Source organism: Grampus griseus, assembly GCF_964374135.1.
Source record: "Grampus griseus genome assembly, chromosome: 4".
NCBI classification, from domain to species: domain Eukaryota; kingdom Metazoa; phylum Chordata; class Mammalia; order Artiodactyla; family Delphinidae; genus Grampus; species Grampus griseus.
Window position 1 is genome coordinate 124,656,441 of NC_138997.1, and position 26,875 is coordinate 124,683,315.

The 26,875-nt window shown below is 37.8% G+C and overlaps 3 protein-coding genes across 4 annotated transcripts in view; 1 reads left to right on the forward strand and 2 right to left on the reverse strand.

Moving 5' to 3' along the window:
* Positions 1-307: 307 nt before the first annotated feature.
* EXOSC9 (exosome component 9) lies at positions 308-12,363 on the forward strand. Of its 2 annotated transcripts, XM_082652916.1 has the most exons (13): positions 308-464; positions 799-893; positions 1,644-1,763; positions 1,880-1,982; positions 2,679-2,714; positions 2,906-3,043; positions 4,930-5,012; positions 6,254-6,386; positions 7,982-8,070; positions 8,671-8,817; positions 9,782-9,963; positions 11,533-11,611; positions 11,825-12,363. In XM_082652916.1, exons 1-13 carry the CDS (start codon positions 399-401, stop codon positions 11,907-11,909), a joined length of 1,356 nt encoding a protein of 451 aa, XP_082509042.1. In that variant the 5' UTR covers positions 308-398; the 3' UTR covers positions 11,910-12,363. The 2 variants fall into 2 exon arrangements, with proteins under 2 accessions (XP_082509042.1, XP_082509043.1); XM_082652917.1 differs by lacking the exon at positions 2,679-2,714 and having other exon boundaries at positions 11,825-12,358.
* A 170-nt stretch (positions 12,364-12,533) lies between these two features.
* On the reverse strand, positions 12,534-18,052 carry CCNA2 (cyclin A2; the record flags this gene model as incomplete). Its single annotated transcript, XM_082652919.1, has 8 exons — positions 12,534-12,666; positions 13,024-13,157; positions 13,584-13,697; positions 14,119-14,326; positions 14,963-15,186; positions 15,389-15,501; positions 16,807-17,050; positions 17,840-18,052. The coding sequence occupies 8 exons, from the start codon at positions 18,050-18,052 to the stop codon at positions 12,618-12,620; spliced, it is 1,299 nt and encodes a 432-aa protein (XP_082509045.1). The 3' UTR covers positions 12,534-12,617.
* A 3,102-nt stretch (positions 18,053-21,154) lies between these two features.
* The window catches only part of BBS7 (Bardet-Biedl syndrome 7), a gene marked incomplete at its 3' end in the record, with an annotated part of 41,966 nt that continues 36,245 nt past the window's right edge, over positions 21,155-26,875 (reverse strand). Inside the window, exons 15-19 of the mRNA XM_082653934.1 lie at positions 26,666-26,830; positions 23,576-23,685; positions 23,355-23,458; positions 23,085-23,208; positions 21,155-21,288 (exon numbers count right to left, since the gene is read on the reverse strand). Of these exons, the coding sequence (XP_082510060.1) occupies positions 21,155-21,288; positions 23,085-23,208; positions 23,355-23,458; positions 23,576-23,685; positions 26,666-26,830 (637 nt within the window). The remainder of the gene's footprint in view (positions 21,289-23,084; positions 23,209-23,354; positions 23,459-23,575; positions 23,686-26,665; positions 26,831-26,875) is intronic.

Here is a 26,875-nt window from a genome sequence, read left to right on the forward strand (position 1 = left end):
CTCAACTTCCTCATCTGTAAAATAGCAATAATACCTGTCTAGCCTACTCCGCTAGAACTGAGGCTAGAGTGAAGTGTGAGAGGGCTCAACTGATACTAATTTCTATCACTGGTGGTTATTTCGGGGTCCTTTTCTCCGCTACACTTTATAATAAAAGAAACATCTTTCCGTTCAGAATTTCGCCTCCTTTTGCTTCTCCAGCCAGCTCCGGCTGGTCCAACTTTGCTTTGAGCCTGCGCACTAGCGGCGGTCTCTCAGCCTTTGCTTTCCCAGTTTCACCTGACGAGCTTTGATGACGTCAGTCTCCTGCGCCGAGGTACGAGCGGGCGCGCGTGAAGAGGTGCAGGGTGTCTTCTCCCGTCGCATTCCAGTACCTGTGCGTCCCCTGACCTGACAGTATGAAGGAGACGCCACTCTCAAACTGCGAGCGCCGTTTTCTACTCCGCGCCATCGAAGAGAAAAAGGTAAACCGGGAATTTGGCGCTGCGTGAGCGCTCGGGTAGCGCGGCGGCCCGCATCCTTCCGGCCTGGGCGCACAGACCTAGCTCTCGCAGGCCCCGGGAGCCCCTAGGGGAGCGGCCAGTGGGTTCCCCCAAGGCCCCAATATTTATTTGGCTCCGGTGGGGTCTTTTCAAGGCTCAGGTCACCCCAGCGACTGTCAGTGCTCGGGCACCTAGTTTCCACTCTCCTACGTGGAGTGGGTAGGATCACACTTACCTCCAAGTGCTTAGCCCCAGGACTGCCTAGCACAGAGTAATAAATATTTGTATTAGGAATAAAGGAATGTTGTGCTTACAGCGGCTGGATGGCAGACAAACCTATGATTATAGGAACATCAAGATCTCATTTGGAACAGATTATGGGTGCTGCATTGTGGAACTTGGAAAAACAAGGTAACAAAGTATTCAAATTAGGTATAAGCTCAATAGGGAGAAATTTAAAAGAACTTGATTGACCCAGTTTACAAAGCAGATAAGTCTGGACAGTACTTTGTTTAGCTGCCCAAAATAAGTATGTTTTCTTTAATGCAAGACTTTGGTTTTATAGTCACACTTTACATTTTTAATCATGAATATATTTTCTGTCACATAAGTATCACATAGTTCTTTCTGATCTCTGTGAATCATATATACAGCCAGCAGTGGTTGCACTGAATTTGTTCCTTGCATTTGTTGTCATTACGTAGGGCCTACTTTCCTCCTTTTCCTGAGTGACATGAGAATTAGATTTTTAATATTCACTTGGAAGTTGTGAGGATACTGGTCAGATAATGTTGGTGAACCATGCCATAAGAAAACTCTTAGGACGTCTCAAGTTTGCATGCCATCTTGTATCACTAAATATTTGTTTTAGAAAAGAGAAGAAATGGTCATTGACTCTTAAAAATCTGTGGAATACTAAATATTGTAATGAGATTTTTTTCCCCTGTCATCTCTTTGGTTATGCCAATATGTGTTTTATTTCTGTATGTATTCTACTACTATACTTTGTAGGTAACTTCAACCTTTAATGATATATCATACTGAACATGTTATTACTCAACGTAGTGTAAGACTGAAGCTCAATCTTTAGATTTCCTTTTTTTTTTTTTTAATTGGAAAGGAAATACATTTAATTAACAGATTTGTACTTTATCTTTGCAGAGTTCTTGGACAGGTTTCCTGTGAACTTGTTTCTCCAAAACTCAATAGGGCAACAGAAGGTATTCTTTTTTTTAACCTTGAGCTCTCTCAGATGGCTGCCCCAGCTTTTGAACCTGGCAGGTATTTAAATCTTTTTCTTAAGCTGCTTTAGCCAGAGGAGAGCCTAACAGGGGTGAGCTATTGTTTTACTGCCTGGTGTTATATCTCATGACATTAGCCCATTCCTGTTTTCATAGGCAGTCAGATCTCTTGGTGAAGTTGAATCGCCTCTTGGAAAGATGTCTAAGAAATTCGAAGTGTATAGACACTGAATCTCTCTGTGTTGTTGCTGGTGAAAAGGTGGGGAATATGCCCAAAATTCTTAATCTTCGGATGAGTATTGTTGATTCATGGATCCCTGTATCTATACTTTCATTCTCAGAGCTTCAGTTAATTCAGTTTTATTCTAGTTCACTTCACTTCACATATTCCTGAGTGCTACCCATAGAACTTTGTGTCATCTCTCTTTGGAGGGACAAAAAATTGGTGAAAATAGCAACTTGGATTTGTATACAAATTTCTTATTCAAAGAAGTTGTGGTTTTTCACATATTTTCATTTATTTTCTTATGTTATTTAAGTGAGTTGATAGAAGCAGGTAATGTTTTCCTTTTTTATGGATGAAGAGCTAAAGAACTGATTAAATCCTTCATTTGGATAGGTTTATTGACTTACACAGGGCTGCATAGTGAGTCATTGGTAGTCCGACATTGGAAATATTACTCTCAATATATTGTGCTATTTGATGATATTAGAACTTTATTCTTGATTAGGGTATTTTAACTATCTTTTTGACTCCAAAGAAGTCACTTGGCCTTTCCACATTCTATACTTGAATATAATACTATTTGCGTTACTTGTAAGGTTATCATAAATATTGTCAAGTAAAACCTAAGAGTTTGAGGTTTTTAAGTTAGGAGACACAATAAAAATATCATTAGGCTTGGAGTTAGGGGAATGTTAGTACTAAATGTAGTGTGGTTCTGTTTATTTACAGTATATATTTCACTGTTGTCAAATGACTCATAGAAAGGTAAGCTATTGGTATTTCAGGTGTTGGTCTGGCTTGACATTTTTCTAAATGTATTTTTATTGATACAGTAGAAGGAGTAACTGCATGTTTTAACAGCAAGAGAAAATTTTGCACACAGTGTTACCTTTCCTTATAAATAACCTCTGGTTGTGACTATTTAGGATTTATTTTTGTTTTGAATTCACATTCAGGTTTGGCAAATACGCGTGGACCTACATTTGTTAAATCATGATGGAAACATTATTGATGCTGCCAGCATTGCTGCAATTGTAGCCTTATGTCACTTCCGAAGGCCTGATGTCTCTGTCCAAGGAGATGAAGTAACACTGGTAAGCTTCCATGATGTGAGCCAGGCTCCTTCTTATGAATGAATGAATATCCTTGCTGTGCAGACAGCTTGTTTCTAATGAAGTCTTGTAAATGGCAATTAAGTATGTTGTAAAATTTGTTCACAAGGCAAAAAATATGGTCACAGTTACCTTTGAAATCTCTTAAATCTCCTGTATTAAAGTTTTGTCAGTGAATGCATACCCTATCCTGGTTTTCTTAGAATAGAAATAGATGACTTCTTTGGATTGAGCATTAGGTAAAGTGGTTGGTTTATGCTTAGGGGGCATGTGTGAAAAATCATAATTCTCAGTATTTTCACAGTGAGATGCTTGTTCTCACTGTGTGGCAAAAACCCATCAGAAACACCTGGAAAGACTGTTAAAACATCTTGCTAGTCTCCATCCTCAGAGTAGAATGGGGATAGGATGTATGAGTTTGTACTTCTGACAGAGTTCCCAGGTGATATGATAGTGCTGGTATAAGGACCACATTTTGAAAACTATGGACCTATACTATTTACATTGTCCTTTCTTTTGTGCAGAGTATGTCAATTTCAATTTATATAAATTACATGCTAGAATAATGAAAGTGCACTGTTGTGATAATTTGATTCCTGAAGTTATAAAAGGAAACATCAGATGCCCAAATTCTCTAAGATGTCATTCATGATGCTGTTTTTAGGAATTAGACTGGAGCAGACTCTTGAAAGACTTAGAGGTGTAGACAAAGTTTTATTAACAATAGAGACATGTTCCTTTAGAGAGGGGAGGTGGTATATGGAAGTAAAAAAGAAAATATAGAGTGATGAGTAGACAAAAAAGACATTGATTTTAAAATACTGTAGAGATATTGCTGGTGGTAAAGTGTTACAGCCATGTTGGAAGAGTTTGGCAGTTTCTTAAAAAGTTAAGTGTAAACTTATACAGCCTAACAATTCTATATCTAAGAATGTACTCAAGGAGAATGAAAGTATACATTCACTCAAAGACTTTCATGTGAATGTTCCTAGCAGCATTATTCATTACAGCCAAAAACTGAAAATTAGCCAAATGTTCATCAACTAGTGAACGGAAAAGCAAAGTGTGGTGTATCCACGCAGTGGAATACTATTCAGCAGTAAAAAGGACCAAACTACCGGTGTGATGTATACTTCAAGGTGGATGAAACATGCTGAGTTGAAAGGAGGCAGATGCAAAAGACTGAAAATTGTTTGATTCCACTTACATGGAATGTCCAGAAAAGGCAGATTTATAGAGATAAAGTATTGATAGATCAGTGGTTGCTTTGGGCTGGGAGTGGGAGTGATAATCAACTGCAAACACGCTTAAGGGAATTTGGGGGAGTAATGAGAATTGTTTTGTTTTGTTTTGTTTTTTTGCGGTACGCGGGCCTCTCACTGTTGTGGCCTCTCCCATTGCGGAGCACAGGCTCCGGACTTGCAGGCTCAGCGGCCATGGCTCACGGGCCCAGCCGCTCCGCGGCATGTGGGATCTTCCCGGACCGGGGCACGAACCCGTGTCCCCTGCATCGGCAGGAGGACTCTCAACCACTGTGCCACCAGGGAAGCCCAATGAGAATGTTTTAAAAACTGAATTGTGGTGATAGTTACTTCACTATATATTTACTAAAAAGTGAATTATTTACTAACAGTTAGTGAATTTTATGTTATGTAAATTATACCTCAATAAAGCTTTTTGACAAATACATAAAGTTTTAAGGAAGATGAATGGCAAAGTCAAACAGGTAGTTGCAAAAGAAGTTATTTAGGTACTCACTGAAGATTAAAGGGATTTCAGTTTTTATTTTAATATCTGATGTACAAGATGTTTTTTTGTATGTTTGTAAGTTAGTGACTGTAATTATTGAAACTTTTATTTTCAAACAGTATACACTTGAAGAACGTGATCCTGTACCATTGAGTATCCACCACATGCCCATTTGTGTCAGTTTTGCCTTCTTCCAGCAAGGGTAAGTCTCATCCTTGTCATGGGCTGAAATTATAAATCCGTAGGCAAATGAACAAACCCCTTGTTTAATATTAGAGCGCCTTACAGTTCTTTTATTTCTTTCTTAAGAGCATTACTTGACAAATGCTCAGAACTAAGAGCTTTCTCAGTAGAAGTGACAAATTCTCCTTTAATGAAGAGACTTCACATTTTTCTTTTCATGGCATACTTACACGTTTATGAGTTTACCACAGCATGGTAGTGTATCTTTCCTAGAGGTGTACAGATGTTAGGCTCTAATTTTGGAAAGTAGGCTGAGAATGACTGTGGATTAATGGAAGAGGACTTTGGAATATATTTGAGGAGCATATTATATGGAATAGTTGTAGGATAGGAGCAGGTTACAAGGCAGAATGGTTCACAAATGAGAAAAAAAAATCTTGTTTTCCTTCAGCTCTCCAGCAGTTTCTTCACAACTCACTGCTAATTCCTCCTACAACAGAAAACCTGGAATCTTAGGTCCATGTAAGGTGCCTTTAAATGAAAGCTTGAGCCTTAAATCTCTTTAGAAACAAAGAGAGGTATAAATATTTTAGCAATTTTACGACTAAGAACTAGAGAAAAGCTTTCATCTTTCAGTCACTAGTATAGAATTTTATTAGAGGGAAATAGACCAGCACTGTCCTGTAGAATTACGACATGAGCCATATATGTACTTTTAGAAGCCACATTAAAAGGGTAAAAAGAAACAGGTAAAATTAATTTTGATATTTTATTTTACTTGATATATCTAAAATATTTTAATATATAATCAATATCTTAAAAATTGTTCCTGAGATATTTTGCATTCTTTTATTTCTACTAAGTCTTTGAAATCCAGTATTTTATACTAATAGCACATCTTAGTTTGGACTAGCCACATTTCAAGGGCTCAGTAACCGCATGTGATTAGAGGCTAACATTGGACAGTGTGGAAATAGGCAGTATTTTTTTGTAATGAGCCATTAGCATAACCTGGAAGAATTTCAAGCAGAACTTGGAAGAATTTCAAAGTACAGGATATTAGGGAAACTTTAAAATTAACCAAATTAACGTTATAATAATTCTGTTGTCTCTTTTCAGATTAAAGTGACTCAAATTCATAGGCTCAGACCTACACTGTGTTGACCTTACTATAATACTATTTTTAAAAATATCCATTAGCTTAAAATTGACAAGCACTCAGCATCAGATTTGTTCATGTCCATTTAACATTCATTTCAGAACATATTTATTGGTGGATCCCAATGAACGAGAGGAACGTGTAATGGATGGCTTGCTGGTGATTGCCATGAATAAGCATCGAGAGATTTGCACCATCCAATCCAGTGGTGGGATAATGCTGCTGAAAGATCAAGTCAGTGCTTTGATTTGATTAATGTTCCATTAAAAATAGGTCTCTTCTTTTTAGAAGCTTTTTCTTGTTTTTAAACTAAAATCCAACAGATATTTTCAATGATTGATTCTCGGATCTGTTAGAATCTGGTTTCAGTATTGTCTGTTGACTTGTGGCTACAAGGTACCCTCCTTCCTCCCTTGCTTCTCCCATGGATGGCCCTCCAGAGTCTACACCTCTAGATAGAGGAATACTCTTTTCCTTTAAGTGAGGAAAGAGATTTATATCCTTTCCCCTTCCCCGTGTTGGGTCTTCATTGCTGCGAGTGGGCTTTTCTCTAGTAGCAGTGAGTGGGGGCTGCTCTTCGTTGCAGTGGCTTCTCTTGTTGCGGAGCACAGGCTCTAGGTGCGTGGGCTTCAGTAGTTGTGGCACATGGGCTCTAGAGCGCAGGCTCAGTAGTTGTGGCGCATGGGCTCAGTTGCTCCGCGGTATGTGGGATCTCCCCGGAACTGGGATCCAACCTGTGTCCCCTGCACTGGCAGGTGGATTCTTAACCCCTGTGCCACCAAGGAAGTCCCTATATCCCTATTTTTCTTTAAAGTGTCAGAAAGTAGAAATTATGTAAAAAGATAGTTTTACTTTTGGAATTTGGGTACAGTGAGCAGAAGTTTCAAATCCAGCTACATATAAGATTCACATGGGGACTTTTAGAAAATAGATTGCCATGTAGCACATAGTGCAGCTCGTTAGGAGCACAAAGACTACTTAATTGGAATTCCAGCTCTTCCTTACACTAACTGACCTTTGGCAGATGGTTTCATATTTTTGTGCTTCAATCTCTTTATCTGTAAAATAGTAAATAATCTTAATGTCAACACCTTCTGTTAGGAGAATATAGGGATAGATATGGATATATTGTACTGTATAGCATAAATTAAGTGTGCAGTAAATGTTATTTTCTGTTATCATCATTGTCATTATTACCAGCATCATGACCACTGCCAGATCCCTATTTCCAGCGATTCTGATTCATTAGGTCCCTGAGGCCTGGGAATCTTCGCTTTATAAAAGCTTTCCGGGGGACACCGTGCAGCCCTGTCTTGAACAGAGCTATGGATCACTCACAGAAAGGAAGTTAGTGTATCTGTGGCCTCTTGAGTGGTATCTTCTACATTGTCATAGAAAAGTTTTTGGGTCAGTTCCTTTAACATTTAAAAATAGCTCTCACGGGCTTCCCTGGTGGCACAGTGGTTGAGAGTCCGCCTGCCAATGCAGGGGACACGGGTTCGTGCCGGTCCGGGAGGATCCCACATGCCGTGGAGTGGCTGGGCCCGTGAGCCATGGCCGCTGAGCCTGCGCGTCCGGAGCCTGTGCTCTGCAACGGGAGAGGCCACAACAGTGAGAGGCCTGCGTACCGCAAAAAAAAAAATAAATAAAAAAAAATAAAAATAGCTCTCACATCTTGCCTTAATTTGTGTTTACACTGTATTATTTTCATATTTTAAAAAAAGGCTTAAATTGCAAAGGTAGAAAAACTAATCTGATGTTTTTAGTTTTGTTAGAGAAAGCTACTTGATTTGTTGTCTTTAAATAACAGAGTTCACTTTTATAAATAGGTTTTGAGATGTAGTAAAATAGCTGGTGTGAAGGTAGCAGAAATTACAGAGCTAATACAGAAAGCTTTGGCGAACGACCAGAAAGTTAGGTAAGTTTGATTTTTTTTAGAACTGAATGGTCTTGTTATAGATTTTTCTGTTGAGGATTTTTCTCACACAAGCATAACTCTACAGTTTTTACACTCAGTCTTTCCTTATCTGTTCATCTCAGTTGAATATACTAAATGTTTTTTGAAAGTTGATTGAACTATTTATTGTATTCCAGTTTACACATAATCTGTATTAAAAAGCCACGTAATATTTTTCATTTAAAAAGTTAACATTTTCTTAGGAAAAAAAGAATCCAGTAGCCCATGTTAACAGAAAGAATACAAACTGGGGTTGATTCCCATCTCTTCTTACTGTGTGACATTAAGCAACAGCTATATCTCAGCACTTCAGTGTCTTATGCTTTAAGTACATAACACATGCTTGACACATGGTTTAATAAATGGTTAATTATAGTAACTTTTTATTAACTCACTTGATAGGCATAATAAATTGGTGGGGTTAAGTTAGTCAAATAGTTTCTCATCCAATATTTCTCATGTATCAAAAGGATAAAATAGTTAACTTCTTTTTCCCTTCCTGTCTTCTCTCCCATCTCTCATTCCCCCTTCCCTCCCAACTCCCCAAAAAAACCCACACAGGAAAGAAGGTGGAAAGTTTGGCTTTGCAGAATCTATAGCAAATCAAAGGATCACAGCATTTAGAATGGAAAAGGCCCCTATTGATACCTCCGATGTAGAGGAGAAAGCAGAAGAAATCATCTCTGAAGCTGAACCTCCTTCGGAAGTGTATCTTTCCTGGGTGTTTTTGGTAAAAACAAGAAGATTCATAACACTTTGGGTAATATTAGGGCTCTGTGAAGTGTGTGCATATGGAAATTTGTTTTCTGAAACACTGTACTTTGTTAGAAAGAAACATTTAAGATATGAGACAAGATAGTGATGAGTCATATTAAATTGATGGTGTAATATCTACCTTCTCTTCAGCTATCCTACCAAAACCAGAAAATTCTTTTATTTTAAGAAGCAATTTACAGCATTTCATTTTCCTTTGGAAAATTGTTCCCTAATCTCACTGGCATGGTCAGACACTATACATTATACACATTGTTCTTATTTTTTTTAATAAATTTATTTACTTATGTATTTATTTTTGGCGGCATTGGGTCTTCGTTGCTGCACGCGGCCTTTCTCTAGCTGTGGCAAGCAGGGGCTACTCTCTGTTGTGGTGCTCGGGCTTCTCATTGCGGTGGCTTCTCTTGATGTGGAGCACGGGCTCTAGGCGCTCGGGCTTCAGTAACTGTGGCTCACGGGCTCTAGAGCGCAGGCTCAGCAGTTGTGGCGCACGGGCTTAGTTGCTCTGCAGCATGCGGGATCTTCCTGGACCAGGGCTCAAACCCATGTCCCCCTGCATTGGCAGGCGGATTCTTAATCACTGCGCCACCAGGGAAGTCCCCACATTGTCCTTGAAGTTCATTCATTCACCAGATTTATTACTGCAACTAAAATGTTCAAAGCAAGTGTGTCTCTCAATATTTCTCACCCATTGTGTCCATAAAATCTTAACCTGAGTTATACACTATTTCTTCTTCACTGTCCAGCCATCCATAGTATAGCTATTAGTAAATTTTTTTCCTAATAATTTGAGGCACACTTCAATCAATCTTAAAGGAAGAAAACTTTCATTCTAATCATTTTCAGCACTGCAGCAAATAGCAGTATTTCTGTTACTCAGTTTTCTTAACTTGCTAAGTGTTTCGAAACCTGTGCTGTGGACTCCTGGAACCGCCCAAATTGGAGAGGGAATAGAAAACTCCTGGGGTGATCTTGAAGACTCTGAGAAGGAAGACGAAGATGAAGGTGGCAGTGATGAAGCTATTATTCTTGATAGTATAAAAATGGACACGGGAGAAGTCTCTAATATTGGAAGCCAAGGTATGTGATACTTTATGGGTATATGTTATATATATATATATATATATATATACACACACACATACATATATATCCCTATTTTAGGAATCTTATTTTTATATTAGCAGTTGGGGCTAAATATTTTGTAATTTAAATTTCAACTAAACTGTTGAGGCTAACTGCAAGAATATGCTTATCTTTGAGGAACAGTGGTATTCTTTGGTATGTGAAGGGAGTGGCATTTTTTATTTTTAAGTTTTTTTTTTTCTGTTTTTGTATCTTATCCGGGCCAGTTTTAAGGGGATGAGTTTCTTAAAATCTCATTCCTGTGTGCTGTTTTTTCTTTGTATAGTTTCTAGACTCAAACATAAAAAGGCAGTATCAGAACGTATATTAGAGTAGTGCCATCCATAGAACTTTCTGCAGTTTTAGAAATGTTCAGTCTCTACACTGTCCAGCATAGTAGCCACTAGCCACATGTAGCTACTGAGCAGTGAAATGTGGCTTGTGTGAAGAATTCTAAATTTTAATAAACAAGGAGGGATCTAGGAAGTAGGTTGGTGGAGAACTAAAGGATGCAGCTATTAAATCTGGCTGAGAAAATAGTGAAGGTGATACTGTTTTGGTGTGTAATGCACATACCTGCCTGCCTTCAAGGAAGATCATTGCCTGTAAATATTACTGAGGACCTGCTGGGGTTTTTTGTAAGGCAAAAAAAAAAAAAAAAATCCCCATTAATTGGGACCCTTATTCAGCTTCCCCAGTGGTTACTTCTATTTAGTATTATTCTTCCAGACCTCATTCCATGTATTTACTGTATATTTACACCAACATAAGCTGCTTAAACACAGGGACTATTTATTGATAGATGTTAACTTTTTTTTTTAACTCCATATGCTTTTATATATTTGTGAAATTTTTCTAATAGGGAGAAAGTAATTGAAAACTCTATTTAAATATAAAGAATTAATGTAGTAAGTTTCATGGGGAAAATGGACAAAAGAACAGAAACAGACATTTCTTTCTTTTGCCCATTTTTTGTTTCTGTTCCTATTTGTATTTGCATTCCCAAATACAAACGGCCAGAAACACATTGGCAAGGGTGTATAGGAAAATGGGTTAACACACTATTCTTGGAGTGTAAACTGAAACGTTTCTGGAGGGATCTGGCAAAAATGTCTTTCGGAAGGTATATGCCTTTTGACCCAGTAATTTGTTTCTAGGTATTTTTCCTTTTAGTATTGTTTATAATAGGGAGAAATTTAAAATGTAGATCTTCAAAATTAACAAATTCAAGGAGTAGCACAAGGAATTCAGTTGGCATATTGACTTGTTTCCTAATTGGTTCTATAAGATGCTCTATGTGTGTGTGTATAGTGTGTGTATGTATGTAGAATTACATACATGTATGTAGAATTATCCCCCTCATTTTAATTCTATTAAAGAAGCACACATAAGGTTTTTCAGAGCTCCAAGGAATAACCTCAGGGAAGGGAAGAACCAAATAGTAGATCTGTAAGCCTCCACCCAAAATGCTGCTTGGGTTCTCTATCTGAAACTTATATTCCTTTCTTAACATTTTCTTAAAAGATGCCCCTATAGTGCTCTCAGACAGTGAAGAAGAAGAAATGATCATTTTAGAACCAGATAAGAATCCGAAGAAAATAAGGTAACAAATTTCTGGTTTATTTCAAATGTATACATATACTCAAGACTTTTTAGAAGCTTGCTCTCTGGGTTTCTTCAACCTGAGATTTATAGAATTAGGTCTGTAAAACTGCTTGGATGCCTTTCAAGGTTACAGTATTCTTCTGTCGTAGGTGGCAAAAGTAAGCTCCTAGTACTAATACTGTTAAAACTTGTTAATTTACTTTGTTCACAGAACACAGACCATCAGTGCAACACAAGTAAAAGCACCAAGTAAAAAGCCAGTGAAAAAGAGAAAAAAGAAGAGAGCTGCTAATTAAAGTTCACATAGTTGTATATTTGTGTATATAACTATTAAAAAGGTATTTATTCAGTGCTAACAACCTTGGGTATTATTCACAAACCCATTACAGAATCTAGTTCTTTATACAGTTTTTACATTATGCTTTAAAATAAACGTCTGGAGGACTCTTTAAAACAGGTTTTAAATAACTGTCACTTTGGTAGGTCAAGTGTAGTAAAAGTCGATGAATGAAAAGCATTTTCATAGTGTGTACAAAGACCTGAAAGAGTCTTCTTAGATTATGCCCAAGTCAGACAGTTGGCCCAGTTCCTTAGGGAGGTGAATGTCATCACCTGTGTGTTGGAAGGAGAAGCCTTCCCTGTCCCCATGCTTTAATAAACCAAATTAATTTTTCTAAGTGAAATCCTGAAGTCAAATTTTTGCCTCAAATTAAATTTGACTTACAAACCAAATTTTCCAAATCAATTTATTTCTTATTATCCTGACAGCTGGCATCATTAATACTTTAACAAAAACCACTTAAAATTAGCCAAATATCTAAGATAGTTACATGTACAAAAGATATACAAATTAAAACCTTTAAAAAGTAATAGATACCATAATTTGTACTTGACCATAACTTCCGTATTCAGAAATGATTGTAAAATTAAAACCTAAGATAAAATCTGTACACCATATACTTTGAGTGATTTACATCCTAGAAAACAAAGGCAGTCTTTCACCGTTACACATTTAGTGTCTCGGGTGGGTTGAGGAGAGAAACACCATGATACCTGTAAGCAGGGAAAAAAAAATCCATTTTTAGTAAACATTCATTGGGTGAAACAGATTATGGAATGAAACATATACTAGGAACTCACAAATGCTATTTCTGTCTACTTGAATTAATGGTTATAAAACCATAGTCTGGTCCCCAACACTTGCATGCATTCCCACCGTTCCTCTCCCCTCTTCTCCCTCAAATACAAGACAGAAGCTCAAAACACATGGCTGCTAAGAGAACAGTTGCTTAAGGAGGCTGTGCCTGATTTGTGAATCCCTTAAATAAAGTTAAAATGTCAAGGATCTCTGAACCGTACGATAGCCTGGAAAAGCAAGCTTCTTTGGTATCTACTGCTGTTAATTCTTACTTTGAGTTTTTGTACTTTTCTCTTATTGACTGTTGTGCATGCCGCGGAGCTCTGAGGTAGGTCTGGTGAAGGTCCATGAGACAAGGCTTTAGAGTTTCCAGCGTATATCCAGTCTTTTGTACTAATGATTCAGGCTGCAGGAGGGAGGACGGAACCACTGAGTTTTGTTTTTAGTAACAGACACTGAATACAAGTTAGTAGTTGGCATTAGTTGGCTTGAGTTTTGTCCTAACACCTCCAACTAACATCTTCCAGTTTTCTCAAGCTCTTTTTGCTAACTTCGATCAATTTTTACTATTTTCCTTGCCAACAGCAAGTCTTATGGCCTGAATTCTTTAAGCACACCTTTCAAATCCAAGCATTAATAGTAACCAAGCTTTCAACCTAACAGATGCTATTAAACAGGTAAGACAAAATGCTTTCAACAGTGTACGTGGCTGAATAGCTCTTCCAGTTCAGTACATCTAGACAACTGTCAGTTGTATAGGACAGTTATTTAACCTATCTGGCACAAGCATTTACAGCACAAGGTGGATGTGTGAGGACGTCATCATACATACCCAGCTTTGTCCCGTGACAGTGTAGAGTGCTAAATGAAAGGCTGCTGCGGCGGTAACTGATGGCAAATACTTTAGATATGGGTCAGCATCTATCAAACTTAATTCTCCCAAAAACTGGAATGAAAAAGTAAATATACTTTATGATCATAAGAGCTCTGGAATTCAAAACTCAAATCCTTACCTTCTGACTGAATATTTTGCTATCTTTAAGACTGGCTCTGTAGCAACCATTGCCACATCTTTAAATATATTCACTATCATATTTTGCTTCATTCTCATCCTGTATTTTTCCTCCTTTAATAGCTTTAAAAACAACTCTTCTGGCTACCATTTACCAAGACTTCCTCCTCATACCACTATTCCTAGTGCTTTCTCCATTTATGTTTTCTTTTGCCAATGGTAGGCTTTCTTTCATGCTGCAGCACTAACCTGTCCCCAGAATACTAAATCCCTTGTCCAAGGCTGTATAATGAAACTAGAGCTTGCCCCTAATTGTGACCTTAGAATCTTCATTCAGCAAATGAAAAGAACTTACCATTGCTAAACTTTCAACTTTGCAGTTTGCAGACTGCTGGTGCAGAAAGTACTGGGTAAGAAACTGATTTATTGTTGGTGCAGCTAAGTCAAAAGCAAGGACTTTCAAAACTAGGTGCTCCATTCTCAGAACTTGTTTCTTGGTATAAGTGTCATCTGTAATGTATACAAACTCTGCTACTTCTGGGGGGTATATTTCTTCAAACTTTCTACAATGAAAGAAGTTTTAAGTAATCAGTCCTTTTATAAGAAAAGCAAGCTTGTTTGTCCCAACTTGAAATCCCTTAAGCAGAATGAATGGAACGAATCCAAAACCAGTTGCCTGTTTGCACTGATACTTGACCATTTCTAGCCAAGACTAGGTAAATGCTAATTAAAAGCCCCAAATATTTCTCCCACTTCAGTCAAAGGAAGTAAGTGAGAGACCGACTTCCCAAGATGGGAACAATGCCAGAGTTCACCAAGTAACTGAAAATGTAGGAAATTTCCTTAGAAAAATAAATAATTTACATTTTAGTTTTCATGTCTTAATGGAGAAAAGATAAGATTTTGCTTATATACCAGAAAGTACTTTAAAGTAGAAGGAACCACTCTGTAACCTAGTCCTGGTGTATTAAAATGTCGCCAATCTGTAGGTTCATTCAAGGTACCCTGAAATCCAGATCTAGGAAAATTAATGTCCTAAATTTAAAAAGTTTCATCCACTCCACCATCCCTAAAGTAGTCGCTGACTCCCTGCCTTGTATAGTATGTTAAAATGTCATACTTTAAAAGATCACAATTTCTTCCCTACACAGAAAGATACTACTAATCACTTTTAACCCAACAAACCAAGTTGTACTTACGAGGCTAACAGCATAGCAGCAGTGCCCACAAGCTGAAGTTTTCCTCTCAAAACAGACATCGATGAAAGAAACCTATCAATGTAGTTCACAGCCAAATGCAGGGTCTCATTCTGTAGTTTATATTCTTCTCCTACTTCAACTAACCAGTCCACGAGGATAGCCCTCATACTGTTAGTAATGTCTGGCTGTTTCTTCATGTAACCCACTTTAGGCTTACATTTAACCTGTTGAGAAGGTTACTTAGTATAGTGTTAAAACTGCAGTTAGATCATTCTACCATTAACAGATGCTGCCTATATGCTAGAAACTTAAGTATAGCATTAGAGTAATTCACTGGCAGTTAAAAAACTTAAAAACATTATCCTCTTAATTTCCTTTCACCACAGTGAACAAATAGTGTAAAAAGTAGATTCAGAGAGCCTTTACCTCCATTTCCCTAAGGTATGTGTGAATGTCCTCATGGTAGTCTGGTACTTCATTAACACTCACTGGCTTTTCATCTTCCAGTACAATTGACATATCCATAGTATGTGGTGACTCTGGGAGAATTCAAAAGTACAGTGAAGTTCACTTTTCATTTTCGACTTAAGAGCTAAAAGTGATTGCCCTTGTAAGGAGTCCCAAACTACCAATGTGTTTATTTCATCCAGCTAAAAAGAGCTTGTTATGACAAAGTACATAGAAGATTTAACTCTGATTTTAGTACCTATGTCCACTTAGTTTTGGAATGATTTTAATTAACAAGAAAAAGTACTGACAAACCATTAACAGGAAAATGAGTTAGAGGAGCAGGTATTGAAGTATCTTCATCTCCCATGACAGGAGTACACTGGTTTTGCTAGGACAAAGTTAAAATCCAAGTTTGGAGATACCTAGGATTTGTCAAAAGAGAGTTTGCAGACCCCTAAGTCTAACATTCAAAGCACAATCCAGGCAATAACTAGGAGTAGGGCTAACAAGTGTGCTAAAGAGAAACTCAGATTTCTTAAGGGCAGTTCAAACACATTAACACTAATATCAATGGGTGATTCTTTTTTGGTAAATTTAAATTATCTTTGAAGGCAAAAATATCCATTCTTTTTACTTCAAGGTTTGAGTTTAAAATTTGTTGCAGATTTTAAATAAAAATACACCAATTATTTTATTTCCATAGGACTTCGCTGCTATACCTCTCATCTACAGAACTAAAGCTGAGATTGAATTTAGTGAGCTGTCCAGTGACTCGATAGCCTGATGGTAAAGAAGCAGCACAAACTGTAGTCAAGAGTTGTCTATAGCAGCTACTCTGACTCACAGGAGGACAATGTCCCTCTCTGGTATCAGACAATCACTCAGACTGATTTTACAGAAACAAAGTTTTAAAGGTGGAAGAGATGTTGGCTATCTCAGTATTTAAAGCTGCATTCTCAAATAGCACTCTATTTGAGAATGGTATGTACAAAGTGAGTCTTAACACAACTGAAATATATTCTCCCAATCAAGCAAACATTTCCAGGGTCAGATTAAAATAAGTCTGAGATCTAATGAAATTGATGTGATTAGCAGTGTACCAGAAGGAGCACAGGATTAGGATCCTTTTGTAGGTCACTGGGTCTTGGATTAGCTGTGAGGCCTGAGATAAGTCACACCCTTTCTAAACTTGTTACATTAAACCTAACTCATAATGTAGTTAAGGATCAGGTAAGATAATGTTTTGAAAAGCAAAATTTCATTAATCCAGTCTATTCAATAATTATGATTACATTGATTTGATGTAATCAAATGGTGTAATGATGTAATCAAATGATGATGTAATCAAATGATATGATTACATTGATTTGATACAAATTTTCTTTAAAACTTACCAAAACTACCATCCATTGGGTAATCAAGAGGTGCCAGTGGTTTTCTCGGTCCTGGTAAAGTAACAGCTGAATTAAAAGCCAAAACATCTTCACTTTCTGGTTTTTTAGATTCAACTGGCCTCTTTTGAGTCTCTTCTTCTGCTTCATCCACATGAATGGTAAATGCAGGTTGTTGACTGTTTGCTTTCCAGGTAGGAACGGTGACATGCTCATCATTTATAGGAAGATCCTTAAGAGGTGCAACCTAAAAAATAAATAACTGGCTTTGAGCCTATTAAGTGGAATTTTGTTCTGCTTTCATCCCCTTATACTGCATTTACTCCCAATTACTCTATCAGGAAAATTAAACTTTAGGGGGGAAAATCCAGACAAGGAAATTTGAGTAGTCAGTCGGAGAAAGAAGGGATGTTCCAATTTGTCACAGGCATTCCTGCAAGGGTTTTAGAGTCAGATTAAGTGGAATTGGGCAAAACTAATCAAGGCCACGAGATGGGTGGAGTGGCAGGGCGAAAAATGCCAAATTTAGGAGAGATGGCAAAAAAGTGGTTTACCTCTTTCGCCCCAGGGTGGAGCAACAGAGCAAATTCGGTAAGATGGCGGAATTGACCAAAAGCAAAGTATTTTTTATACCCTTTCCTAAAGCAGAGGTAATCTCTTAACCATATGGGGAGGGTGAAGGAAGTCCGAGCAGTGCCTGGGGCTTAAAAGCAGAGAGAAAGGCGTGGAGGCGGGCAAAGGCCATAGTCATGTTGTACGGCTTGGTTTGACTTCGTTATCTATAGAAAAATACTCCCAATGGAGGAGAGCGGACAGGCAGCACAAACGCAGAGTGCTGGCAGGGAGAGTAATGGGAGAAACTAATGGGAGTAATGTGGCATCCTACACTCCAGAAAACCAGGGATCAAGGGACTCCAGATCCTGGCTTCCCGCGAAAAGGCCAGGGGATGCTTTCTCGCCACTCTCCTCTGCCGGCTAAACCCCTGCAAAACTCCCGCTCGGCCCACCCTCCTGCAGATACGGCTCACTGCTTTACCCGTCGCGTCTTAGGCCTCTGCTGCGGCGCTGGTCCCCGCGAGTTCCCGGCCTTCAGTACCGCCAGCCCAGCGCGGGTCCGGGACTGCTGGGTGGGCGCCGCCTTCTCGGGGTTGATGTTCTCCTGGTCCTCCTGGAGCGCCGTCTGCTGCAATGTTAACAGCGCCGAGCCTGCCTCGCGGGCCGCAGGCCCGGGCGCGGAGCTGCCCAACATCACTGCTCCCGGGGGCGCGGCGGGATCAGCCTGCGGCGCCAAGCAGCGTGCACTGCGTCCCGCCGATCAGCCTAGGTACACTCCAGCTGTACCCGCCCGCCGCAGCTCGGGCCAGCCTACCCACCCGCTGGCCCGCTCGGGATCGTGTAGGACCGAGGAGGTTGCGAAAGGCGGAGGCAGGCACTGCCGGACGTGGAGGGCCAAAGACGCCCCCGAAATGAAGCGAGCAGCCCGCCGGAGCGGCGGCTGTTCATGCAGTTCAAGTATCCCGCGACTATTGAAATGGACCAATGAAAAGAGTCGAGGTTCGTGACGTCACTCGGGGCGACGCGGTCGCAGGCGAGTGAAGGCGGTGCGAAGGCAACCGAGCAGGGGCGGAGCGGGGCGAAGAGACGTCGAACGGCGGCAGGAGGAAGTACGCGCGCCCGGCGGGGAGGCGGGGCCTAAATCTACTGTGACTTTAAATAGGGCCGCTAGGCGGTCCCTGTCTCGGGGCAAGGGCTGTCTCTAGGATAAACTGAATTAAACTTTAGCAATTAGTAGCGGGCCGCCCCGGCCTTCTGCCCTAGGACCTCCAGTTAGCTTGACTGACTAGTTTCTCAAGGTCTAAAATCTGATCCGGCCACATACTGGCCTGGTGGTCTTGTTCAAGTTATTCAGTGTCTCCAATTCTCAATTTTCCTATCTGTTAATTGGGAATGATATCTACGCGTTATACAGTTGTCGTTAGTATTAAATAACGTGCATAAATCATTTAACACGCTGCTTATGTAACGGATATAATATTGAAAGACTATAATGTCATCTTACCATTTAGGTGTTTCTTCACAGTCTTATGCTTTTTATTTTTCCTAATGAAGATGCAATTAATTTAAAGTGCCACCTTGAACTACTGTTGATATATGTAACAAACAGTAATGTACTACAAGAAATTCAACTAGACAGTCATTAATTTTTATCTCTTTTTTTCCCCAAGGTGTGGCAGCCGACAAAAAGCTCGGAGTAAAATTCTAGTGACCTAGATATAATTATGTGTTCCATTTAGAAATGAAGGTTGTTTAAACATAGTAAAAACAATATGACCTTATAAAAGTAAAACTCTCTTAGCAATGTGTGCCTTTAACAAATTTTCACATTTAATATACAACAAGGCTTGCACATAACTAATAAATATAATGGTATATAATTAAGAAGCACTGTTGTTTTCCAACAAATTCATAAGTGTGCCCTTCTTGAAAACACACAGAATAGTTTATTTTCTATTGTAATCCTTATGCTATTTTAAACAACCTTTAAGTACAGTATTCACTTGAATATGAATAAAATATGAATTAAGATTAATGACTTCCATAGCCTTAAAGTCATATTTCCCTCCATTTATGATAAAAAAGAAATCAGTGGATATTAGTGCAGGAAAATCTAAGAAGCTGTCACTATTTCGACACTATTCACATGTAGTATACTTGTATAGCCCTACTGGTTACAGCACATCAAGTTAAGATCCCCCCAATCTGTGCAAATTCTGCTGATTTCCCTGGCCAACTCAAGTATTTTACAAACTGAGCATGGGTCACAAAACATTACCAAGCAACAGCAAAATCAATTGTAAATCAATCTCAATTCCTAAAAAAAATTTATGTTATTTCCCCTGGTTGACAACATACATAGTAACCAGAACGCAATCCAGGCACCAGAACTTGGGTTCCACCTTTACAAAATAATAGCATGTCCTCTTAAACACTTAACCTCACTGAGAATCAGTTTTCTTACATGATTTGACAAAATAATCAATATATGTTGTCAAGATCAAATGAGGAGGGACTTCCCTGGTGGCACAGTGGTTAGGAATCCACCTGCCAATGCAGGGGACACGGGTTTGATCCCTGGTCCAGGAAGATCCCACATGCCGCGGAGCAACTAAGCCCCTGCGCCACAACTACTGAGCCTGCGCTCTAGAGCTGGCGAACCACAGCTACTGAAGCTTGCGTGCCTAGAACTCATGCTCCGCAACAAGAGAAGCCACCACAATGAGAAGCCCTCTCACCGCAGTGAAGAGTAGCCCCGGCTCGCTGCAACTAGAGAAAGCCCGCACGCAGCAGTGAAGACCCAACACAGCAAAAAAATTATTAATTAATTAATTTAAAAAATAATTAGCCAAAAATAAATTAAAAGAAAAAAGATCAAATGAGGTAACATATGTAAATACATTTTGAAAACCGTAAAGCAGTTTATACATATGTGTGTTAGCTTATTAAATATTTGAATATATTTTTATTTTCCAAATAATAGTTCTCGATTATTAGAAACATTATAATTATTATAAAATAATTATTTTATACAATGATTATTATAAAACATCCACTTGAAAAAAATTCATTAAAATCCCTTATAATCATTCCACTTGTTTTAAAAATAAAAATTCTCTTTATTTTAAAAAAGTTCCATTTGTCCTCCTATCTCTCTCTCTCTCTCTTTTTTTCTCTCTTACTCCTCTTCCTCTTCCTCTTTCTCTGCTATGTGAGGACACAACAAGAAAGCAACCATCTGCAAGCCAAGAAGAGAGCTCTCACCAGAGCCCAACCACGCTGGCACCTTGACCCCAGACTTCCAGCCTCTAGAACTTACGTGGACCTCTCACTGCCATGGCCCCTCCCGCTGCGGAGCGCAGGCTCCGGACGCGCAGGCTCTGGACGCGCAGGCCCAGCGGCCATGGCTCACGGGCCCAGTCGCTCCGCGGCACATGGGACCCTCCCAGACCGGCGCACGAACCCGCGTCCCCTGCATTGGCAGGCGGAGTATCAACCACTGCGCCACCAGGGAAGCCCTGAATGCGGATCTTGATGTTTGAATATGTTTTAACCTTGCACGATGTCTATACTAACAATATATGGGTTGTTTGATAAATAAATATTTTAAAAATTAAAAAAAAGTTCCATTTGTCAAAAAAAATAGAAGCATTACTAAAAAAAGTCATAACCTATATTTTTAGATAATATTAAAAAACGCACTTGAAATAAAAGTATATACAGTTAGCTTGCAATTCTATTTTAACATTTTTAATTTAAACATACAACTTCTTTGGAACTTTACCTTATTTATATTTCATGCAGCATCAAAGAAAGCAATCAATGCATTTTGGTCATAACTGTCCAGAATCTCCAGTAAAAGAGGCACTTTGGTTTTTACATTGGTGCCTTTGAATTTGAACTTATCTATGAAAAGATCGGTGATCATGCCTATAAAGAAAAAATGTTAATTTTCTGTCATTGATTAATTCTATTAATGACACATTATTTAATGAAAGTAAGTGACTGCTTGAGAATCTATTTCTAAGCACCTGTAATTCCATTATTTAACATACAGAAATCTGAAAGGATTGATGCATCAAAAAATATTTGGGGGGGATTTTAAGGCAAGTTTCAAAATATAAATCATTTGGCTAATAACCCTCTTAACAATTGGCTATAAGCTATTAATTCAGACAATCAACTGCTGGCCAGTTTTGAACTGCTATTGGTATATATAAAATTACAACAAGTGGGTTTTTTTTTTACACCAGGCTGACCATTTTGACACAGTGTAGACATATTCTGTTCATAACAGCTTTATCTGAATTAAAATATCCCATCTATATGTTGACCATTCTTAGGATTTGACTTGAAGGCAAGTATTTCTAGTTTCAAAGATCTGGGCAAATTATTTCACCTTTGAGTTTTTGCATATATATAGTGGGAATAATTCAAGCTATCAATCTTTTATCCAAAACTCTTGATGCAAGATGTGTTTCAGAATTTTTCACATTTTAGGAAGATAATAAAAGGAATATACCATATATATGGCATAATACCTGTGGAAAGTGAGTGGCAGCATCTGATAACAAAACATAACATTTCTGCAACAAAATATATGAATATTCATACTAAGTAGAATAAAAAAACTATAAATAACCTCATATCAGTTTAAGTGAGGTTTTGTCATTAATTCAGATCAAGTCAGATTTATTGCCAAATGATTTATGAACGAAGTTTTTGATTTCAAAGCTCTCTGGACTGTGGAATTGGTGATAAGATATGGTGGTTCTGCACCACCCATCTTCTAAGTTGTAATGGGGATAAAAGATCATGTGTTTGCCACATAGTAAATATTAAGATATTAGATATTATTGTTACCGTTTATGAGCAAGTCTCTGGGCATAAAATAAATTCATTAGGTAGATCTTAAGGATCAATATGGACGGATGATACCAACTGACTCTACAGAAGACTCAGCACAGTGCAAACAGCTTGCATTTGGGGGCAAGGAGGTTCTAATGAAGGCTTTGCCACCACCTACCTATGTGACAACACATTCTTAAGCTCAGATTTCAGTTTACAGATGTGAAAACCAGAGATAACACTATCTACCTTGCTGAGCTGTTGTAAGGATTAAATATCCCCCCAATTATAAAGATGTTATAAATAAATAGGCGTGCTATGCACAATAGGTCTTACATAAAGATCACAAAAAATGTCTCCTTAAGCTGTTCCTTCCTTCCTCCCTCTTGCTCTTGCTTTTTCAATACAACTGTGAAACATTCAACTTCTCACCACCAAAGCAGAATGAGTTTTAAACATAAACTGACACAGCACATATATACCCCCTATTAAATTTTGCATAAAAATATTAAATGCTGCATTTTGATATTTCAGAATAGCAATAAAAACTGAAAATTATTTGTGTGAAATATAGCCTAAATTGTAATGCTTCATAGGATACATTCATTTCACACTGGGTTTCTTCATATATATAGATTAATTCATTGCATTAGACTTATTTCACTTCTTAATATTTATTTGTATTTTATCTAGTAAAAATATTAAACATTAAAACCAACTTGACAAAATAAATATATTGGGCAGTACATGGGTTGTTACTGGTTCATGACTGCTGTAATCTTTGCCTGTCTCCTCCTGCCCAGCTTCTCTCATGTGATCCTTTGCAAACAGCCAGTAGAAAAGAAATATGACAAGGTATTCTAGAATAGTTCACTAACCATAGAGTCTTTCAAGATGTGCAGGTTGCTTTTTGTATTCTTCCTGTAGGTGATCTGCCTCTTCTAGGATACAGCGATATTCTGGTATCAGAAAGTTTGTGTTTCCCTCATGAACCTGCAATTCCTTATTTAAAAAACAGAAGCTCTTAATGTTCAAAATTTAATCCAGTGTAAAGTGGATTTAAAGTGGAAAACTTTAAGGTCTTTACAATTTTAGAAATCCCATCACAATAAAATAATGATCACGAGTCCCGTGACACAAATACTTACTTTTAAAGCATCAATTAATTGCACTTTCTTAGCCAAAAGCAACTGGTACTCCAGCTTTGGGTGGATTAGCTTTAATGTGTGTTTGACTGATACTTCATTTATCTCTATAAGAAGTTAAGTCAGGCACAATTAGATAAGTCACTTTGATCAGGAACATTCTTATTGTAACAACAACCCCCCCCCAAAAAACAGAAAGAATGATTCTTTTTTTTTTTTTTTACCATATAATATGTTGAGGTTAATTTTCCTTTTTGTAGCTTCTTTAGAGAGCACATCTTTTAGGATGGATATAGTAGAAATGTTGTCAGATTTAAAAACTCCTTCACCTTTTCTATAAAATTAATATTTTTAAAAGAACAGCTTTAGAAGGAAATACATCCAATAAATATGTCCAATAAATACATATTTTGCAAATAGGACCTTGTGTCTAGACTTCATTTAATTTTAGATTTCTTTATATACACATCTCATTATTAATGTAAAACATATTTAAACATGTAACCTTTTACTGTTGTAGCGATTCAAGTTCTAAACATACTTGTAAAACTGAATAAAAGATGTTAGACACATGCCTCCGAAAGATACGACAATTTATATAAGTTCTTCATTTAAAACAACTTTTTTTCATTTTCACTAATAAAATTTCCAATAGCTAACCCCTTATGTATATAAAATGCATTTAGAATTGCTTGCTTTCACATAAGTTTTTTTTTATGTAATCACATAAATTACAGCATGACTATATGCTTCATCCTTAAAAGAAAGCTAATATCAAACCTAAGACTAACATCTTCTGTTCTTCCATGCCCAGCATCCATTGCCACTTCTTATGTTCACAGGACCCTTCTTTTTCTTTATGGAACCCCTCCTTCTCTCTCTCTCTTTCTCTCTCACCCTTTTCAATCCATATAGTTTCATTGGCACTGGCCCCAACCCCATTTCTGGGACTTCAGGAGGAAGTTTTCAGCAGCGTATTCCATACCCCTGAGCACAGTGGTTCACGACTCAACGATGATACTCAATCCTGGGACTTTTATTGGAACTAGTGGGAAAGAAAGGCTATGGTAGCTGAAAAGATACAAAGCTGGATGGAGCTGTTGGTGGCCACCATGGCACTACACAGGAAAGCCAAGAGAAGACAAAAACAGAGCTGAGCAATGGAAAGGGATAAAGTCTTGACAATATCAGTTAAGCCATTGATCCAGTTATGCTTGAGGCAGACTACTGCTAGTCTTTTAAGTTATATGAACTAATAAATTCCTTTTACTTGGTTAAGCCTGCTTACGTTTGGTTCCTTTTTATGATGACCAAAATTTTCCTAATTAATATATACCATCTTTTACATATTCAGTGTTGCCTTTTTGTTTGCTTTTATATTGACTGCTTTTTTTTTCTTTTTTTCTAGAAAGATGAATAATACACACTTATTTTGATCCCAATTATGTGTTAGAAATCATGAGATTTTTTTCACTAGTCTTCAATTTTAATTAATAATATTTAACATTAAATACTTATGCAGTACCTGGCACTGCGGAATGACTCACGTGGTTTATCTTCCTTTAAGCATCACAATTCAGTGAAGTAAGTGTTACTATTTCTATTCGTCAGAAAAGAAACTGAAACCCAGAAAGTTAAGTAATGTAGCTAAGAGCAAATAGCTGGTGAGTCACAGAGCCAGATTCAAACCTAAGTATGTCTGTCTCCAAAGTACACGCTTCTATACTTCTTCCATATATATGTATTTTATGGAACAAAAAACCTTTACTGTGTACCACTATGTTCAAAGCCATGTGTTAGATACTTGGAGGATACATACAAAGTTAATTAAGAATAAACTCTGCCCAGAGCTTACAATCTGATTTACAGACAAGCTTACATAAAAATTATTATATACTTCAAAAAAATAACAATAAAAATCTAAGGCAGGTAAGAATAAAATGTTATGGGAACAGAGAATAGAATCAAGGAAGACTTAAAAAATGTACCTATTGAGTTGGGCCTTGAAGAATAAGTAGAGTTTTGACTATTAAGGAAAGAATATTTAAAGACACAGAATGGTAAAAAGCAAAGGTATGCTATTATAAAAATATGTAGTATGCCAGGGGCCTGTCAAATTGTCTGCTATGATTAAAACGTGAGGTTCGCTGTGGTACTTCAAAATTGAAGTCATGATTCCAGGTTTACACAGGTAAGATCCCCTGGAGGGTACAGTGAAACACCCCCATAGAACTGATGCTAAAACCAATTAGATTTCTGGAGAGTTCTTGGTCCCAAAGGCTATATTCAGAGGTAAAATTATGTGTTCACTGTTGTTTCCAGAACCTAGCATCGTAAAGTCTCAGCTAGGAAGCAGAAAGTAGAATACCTCAGTAAACTGCTTAGGGAGAGAAGCTTTAAGAGACAGAGACAGAGAGAAGATAAGAAACCTCCTCCCCTCCAAACAAACAAAATCAAAAAACAAAAGATCAAACAAACAAAAACAACCTGCAGATGTGAGAGAATGAGAATGCAAAAACCTTGCAGAAGTATGAGGGTACAAGCTCAAAGCAGATGTAGAGAAACCAGCTTTACCCAACACATTCAGAAAAAGAACAAAAGAGAAGGAAATTTTAGCCTCTACTATATTCAGAAACAGAAATTAGGGGAGCCTATGGGAGATGAGTAGGGAGTGACAGTGAAGGGGGCAGGAGGGCAACTGGGAGCTTGAGAAGAGTGTCAAGGAATAATGACCTTCACCTCAATGTGGTCACTTCAAAAGCCTGCATGTTCTAAGCTCTCAAGTTCTTGAGCCATTTCCTATTTTTGCATAAAGAAATTCAATGGTAATTCTTCTTGTAATTCTTACTGGAATTAGGATAAATGTTCAAATCAATTTGGGAAGGACTTGCATGTTTACATTGTCTTCATATTGATAACTATAGAATATATTACTCCATTAAATCAAGTCTTTAATGTCAATAAAATTTTAAAGTTTTCTTCATGAAGTTCTATGTATTTCTAATAAAGAATATTCTTACAGATTTTACATGAACATTTTGTTATTGTTATCGCTGCTCTGAACGAATCTTTTTAAACAATTTATTTTCTAACTGGTTATGGCTGAGAATTGGAAAGGTATTGCTCTTTCATATTCATCTTTAGTCAATCATTTTTTAAACTCATTAATTCCATTTGTTTTTCAAAGATTCTCTTAAACAGTATAGTTTTTCAATCATATTATTTGCAAATTATTACTGTCTTAAAACTTATGAAAATTTAGAAGTTCCATTTATATAAAAAACACTTGTGAACCAGGAATAAGTTTTATTTACCTGTAGGTACTTTCAAGTTGTGTATCCAGGAAGGTGTTCTGAAAGTAAAATGTCACACATTCTCCTGCTGGAGGTTTTTCAGGAACTTCAGGCAGGCAAAAAACCACCCAGGAGTGAAGTTCAGCAAAACTGAACTGGCCTGTCAAAGTCAGTGTATTCATGGGTCTGCAATTAAACAGTAGAGGTACACATATTTGTCTGGGAGTACAC

Bases quoted from the DNA above. Each gene is read 5' to 3' on its own strand.
- EXOSC9 (XM_082652916.1), top strand. From the start codon at position 399: ATGAAGGAGACGCCACTCTCAAACTGCGAGCGCCGTTTTCTACTCCGC. The intron at 5,013-6,253 runs GTAAGTCTCATC...CATTCATTTCAG, and splicing joins TTTGCCTTCTTCCAGCAAGG to AACATATTTATTGGTGGATC. The intron at 6,387-7,981 runs GTCAGTGCTTTG...TTTTATAAATAG, and splicing joins TAATGCTGCTGAAAGATCAA to GTTTTGAGATGTAGTAAAAT.